This window comes from Nansenia antarctica, assembly GCF_963989245.1.
Source record: "Nansenia antarctica genome assembly, chromosome: 13".
Taxonomy (NCBI): Eukaryota; Metazoa; Chordata; class Actinopteri; order Argentiniformes; family Microstomatidae; genus Nansenia; species Nansenia antarctica.
Genome location: NC_137683.1, coordinates 32,564,690 through 32,568,730, shown reverse-complemented (window position 1 = coordinate 32,568,730; position 4,041 = coordinate 32,564,690). Strand labels below are relative to the sequence as shown.

At 42.3% G+C, this 4,041-nt stretch overlaps 1 protein-coding gene across 1 annotated transcript in view; it reads right to left on the bottom strand.

Annotated features, from left to right (window-relative positions):
• Positions 1-1,982: 1,982 nt before the first annotated feature.
• Positions 1,983-4,041, bottom strand: part of LOC308169558 (hepatoma-derived growth factor-like) — a gene marked incomplete at its 3' end in the record, with an annotated part of 8,653 nt that continues 6,594 nt past the window's right edge. Inside the window, exon 5 of the mRNA XM_080544240.1 lies at positions 1,983-2,117. Within this exon, the coding sequence (XP_080400366.1) occupies positions 1,983-2,117 (135 nt within the window). The remainder of the gene's footprint in view (positions 2,118-4,041) is intronic.

The window sequence follows — 4,041 nt, the reverse complement described above, 5'->3', positions numbered from 1 at the left end:
CCTCCTCTTCACTCCTTTCCTCTCCTCCTCCTCCTCCTCTCCCTGGCTCTGCGCCGCAGAGCGACCGGCGCGTTTCCTCTCAGGTCCTGTAGGGGGCGCAGTAGAGCAGAACCACCAGGGCACATCAGTCCCCTTCTCCTCCTCCCCTCCCTCCACCTCCTCCCCTCCCCTCCCTCCACCTCCCCCTCCACCTCCCCCTCCGCCTCCTCCTCTCCTCCTCCTCCTCCCCTCCTCCTCCTCCTCCTCCCCTCCTCCTCCCCTCCTCCTCCCCTGCTCCTCCTCCTCCTCCCCTCCTCCCCCCTCCTCCTCCTCCTCCCTCCTCCTCCTCCTCCCTCCTCCCTCCTCCTCCCTCCTCCTCCCCTCCTCCCTCCTCCCCAATGCAGTGTTTCCTCTATATGCATTTATTGGTGGCGGGCCGCCACGAATGAATTTCCTCCGCCACTAATTGATTCAGTCCACAAAACAAAACAAAAAAAGTTCTCAAAAAAAAAAAAAAAAAATCTGAACATTTTAGCTGATTAAAATATATCTGATCCTAGATCAGCGCTATAATGGATGTTGACTAAAAGTGCACCTAAATCCACGCCCATCTCTCTCTAACCGCTGATCCAAAATCAGATTAATGACATTAAACATTCAGTTGACGACGTGACACAAGGGCTCCTGATTGGTCTAAATGTGAACTGTGGTATTATTGTTATTGTGTACAGGCCACCGTAGTGACATCAGGTCAGGTGGGCAGGTTACGACGAGACAACAAGAGACCGGTATTGTAGAGCTTACAGAGCGAGTTAAAATAAAGACACTTACCTTGAAATACAGAAGGACTCACGTGTATGTTTAATAGAATAACACGACATGGTGTCAGAAGTCCTGTAAGTGAGTGTTAAGAGTTAGATCGGCCGACAAGTGTAATTTGAGCTCGTGACGGTGAGAAGGGAGAAGAAAAGATGGATGCTAATGCTAACGCGGCAGCAGCTGCAGTCCAGAGAGCGGCGCCAGCGCGGTCAGGGCTATCCGCCACTAATGTCAAAATTCCTGGAGGAAACACTGCAATGTATACTTCAGAGAAGGGTAGAGAAGGAGTGTATACTTCATAGTGAAGGAGTGTGTACTTCATAGTGAAGGAGTGTGTACTTCATAGTGAAGGAGTGTATACTTCAGAGAAGGGTAGTGAAGGAGTGTATACTTCATAGTGAAGGAGTGTATACTTCAGAGAAGGGTAGTGAAGGAGTGTGTACTTCATAGTGAAGGAGTGTGTACTTCATAGTGAAGGAGTGTGTACTTCATAGTGAAGGAGTGTGTACTTCATAGTGAAGGAGTGTGTACTTCATAGTGAAGGAGTGTGTACTTCATAGTGAAGGAGTGTATACTTCAGAGAAGGGTAGTGAAGGAGTGTATACTTCATAGTGAAGGAGTGTATACTTCAGAGAAGGGTAGGGAAGGAGTGTATACTTCATAGTGAAGGAGTGTATACTTCAGAGAAGGGTAGTGAAGGAGTGTATACTTCAGAGAAGGGTAGAGAAGGAGTGTATACTTCAGAGAAGGGTAGAGAAGGAGTGTATACTTCAGAGAAGGGTAGTGAAGGAGTGTATACTTCAGAGAAGGGTAGTGAAGGAGTGTGTACTTCATAGAAGGGTAGTGAAGGAGTGTATACTTCAGAGAGAAGGAGTGTGTACTTCATAGTGAAGGAGTGTATACTTCAGAGAAGGGTAGTGAAGGAGTGTGTACTTCATAGTGAAGGAGTGTGTACTTCAGAGTGAAGGAGTGTGTACTTCATAGTGAAGGAGTGTATACTTCATAGTGAAGGAGTGTGTACTTCAGAGTGAAGGAGTGTATACTTCATAGTGAAGGAGTGTGTACTTCATAGTGAAGGAGTGTATACTTCAGAGAAGGGTAGAGAAGGAGTGTGTACTTCATAGTGAAGGAGTGTATACTTCATAGTGAAGGAGTGTATACTTCATAGTGAAGGAGTGTATACTTCAGAGAAGGGTAGTGAAGGAGTGTTTACCGGGAGGGCTCAGCACTCTGTCAGCTGTTGGTTTGCCTCTTGTTGCCATGGGCGGATGTTGTTGTTGTTGTTGTTGTTGTTGTTGTTGTTGTTTACCTCCAGAGCTCTGAGGAGAGAGGCTGAATGAGACCAGGGGCCGCTTGCATGAAGATAGACCCAGTCTTAGACTTAGATCTCACTTTAATAAAGATAGACCCAGTCTTAGACTTAGATCTCACTTTAATAAAGATAGACCCAGTCTTAGACTCAGATCTGACTTTAATAAAGATAGACTCAGTCTTAGACTCAGATCTGACTTTAATAAAGATAGACCCAGTCTTAGACTTAGATCTGACTTTAATAAAGATAGACTCAGTCTTAGACTCAGATCTGACTTTAATAAAGATAGACCCAGTCTTAGACTTAGATCTCACTTTAATAAAGATAGACCCAGTCCTAGACTCAGATCTGACTTTAATAAAGATAGACCCAGTCCTAGACTCAGATCTCACTTTAATAAAGATAGACCCAGTCTTAGACTTAGATCTCACTTTAATGAAGATAGACCCAGTCTTAGACTTAGATCTCACTTTAATAAAGATAGACCCAGTCCTAGACTCAGATCTCACTTTAATAAAGATAGACCCAGTCTTAGACTTAGATCTGACTTTAATAAAGATAGACCCAGTCTTAGACTGAGATCTCACTTTAATAAAGATAGACCCAGTCTTAGACTCAGATCTCACTTTAATAATGATAGACCCAGTCTTAGACTCAGATCTCACTTTAATAAAGATAGACCCAGTCTTACACTTAGATCTGACTTTAATAAAGATAGACCCAGTCTTAGACTCAGATCTCACTTTAATAAAGATAGACCCAGTCCTAGACTCAGATCTCACTTTAATAAAGATAGACCCAGTCCTAGACTCAGATCTCACTTTAATAAAGATAGACCCAGTCTTAGACTTAGATCTGACTTTAATAAAGATAGACCCAGTCCTAGACTTAGATCTCACTTTAATAAAGATAGACCCAGTCCTAGACTTAGATCTCACTTTAATAAAGACAGACCCAGTCCTAGACTCAGATCTCACTTTAATAAAGATAGACCCAGTCTTAGACTTAGATCTCACTTTAATAAAGATAGACCCAGTCTTAGACTCAGATCTCACTTTAATAAAGATAGACCCAGTCCTAGACTTAGATCTGACTTTAATAAAGATAGACCCAGTCCTAGACTCAGATCTCACTTTAATAAAGATAGACCCAGTCCTAGACTTAGATCTGACTTTAATAAAGATAGACCCAGTCTTAGACTCAGATCTCACTTTAATAAAGATAGACCCAGTCCTAGACTCAGATCTCACTTTAATAAAGATAGACCCAGTCCTAGACTTAGATCTGACTTTAATAAAGATAGACCCAGTCCTAGACTCAGATCTGACTTTAATAAAGATAGACCCAGTCCTAGACTCAGATCTCACTTTAATAAAGATAGACCCAGTCCTAGACTCAGATCTCACTTTAATAAAGATAGACCCAGTCTTAGACTCAGATCTCACTTTAATAAAGATAGACCCAGTCTTAGACTCAGATCTCACTTTAATAAAGATAGACCCAGTCCTAGACTCAGATCTCACTTTAATAAAGATAGACCCAGTCTTAGACTCAGATCTCACTTTAATAATGATAGACCCAGTCTTAGACTCAGATCTCACTTTAATAAAGATAGACCCAGTCCTAGACTCAGATCTCACTTTAATAAAGATAGACCCAGTCTTAGACTCAGATCTCACTTTAATAATGATAGACCCAGTCTTAGACTCAGATCTCACTTTAATAAAGATAGACCCAGTCCTAGACTCAGAGCTCACTTTAATAAAGATAGACCCAGTCCTAGACTCAGATCTCACTTTAATAAAGATAGACCCAGTCCTAGACTCAGATCTCACTTTAATAAAGATAGACCCAGTCCTAGACTTAGATCTGACTTTAATAAAGATAGACCCAGTCCTAGACTCAGATCTGACTTTAATAAAGATAGACCC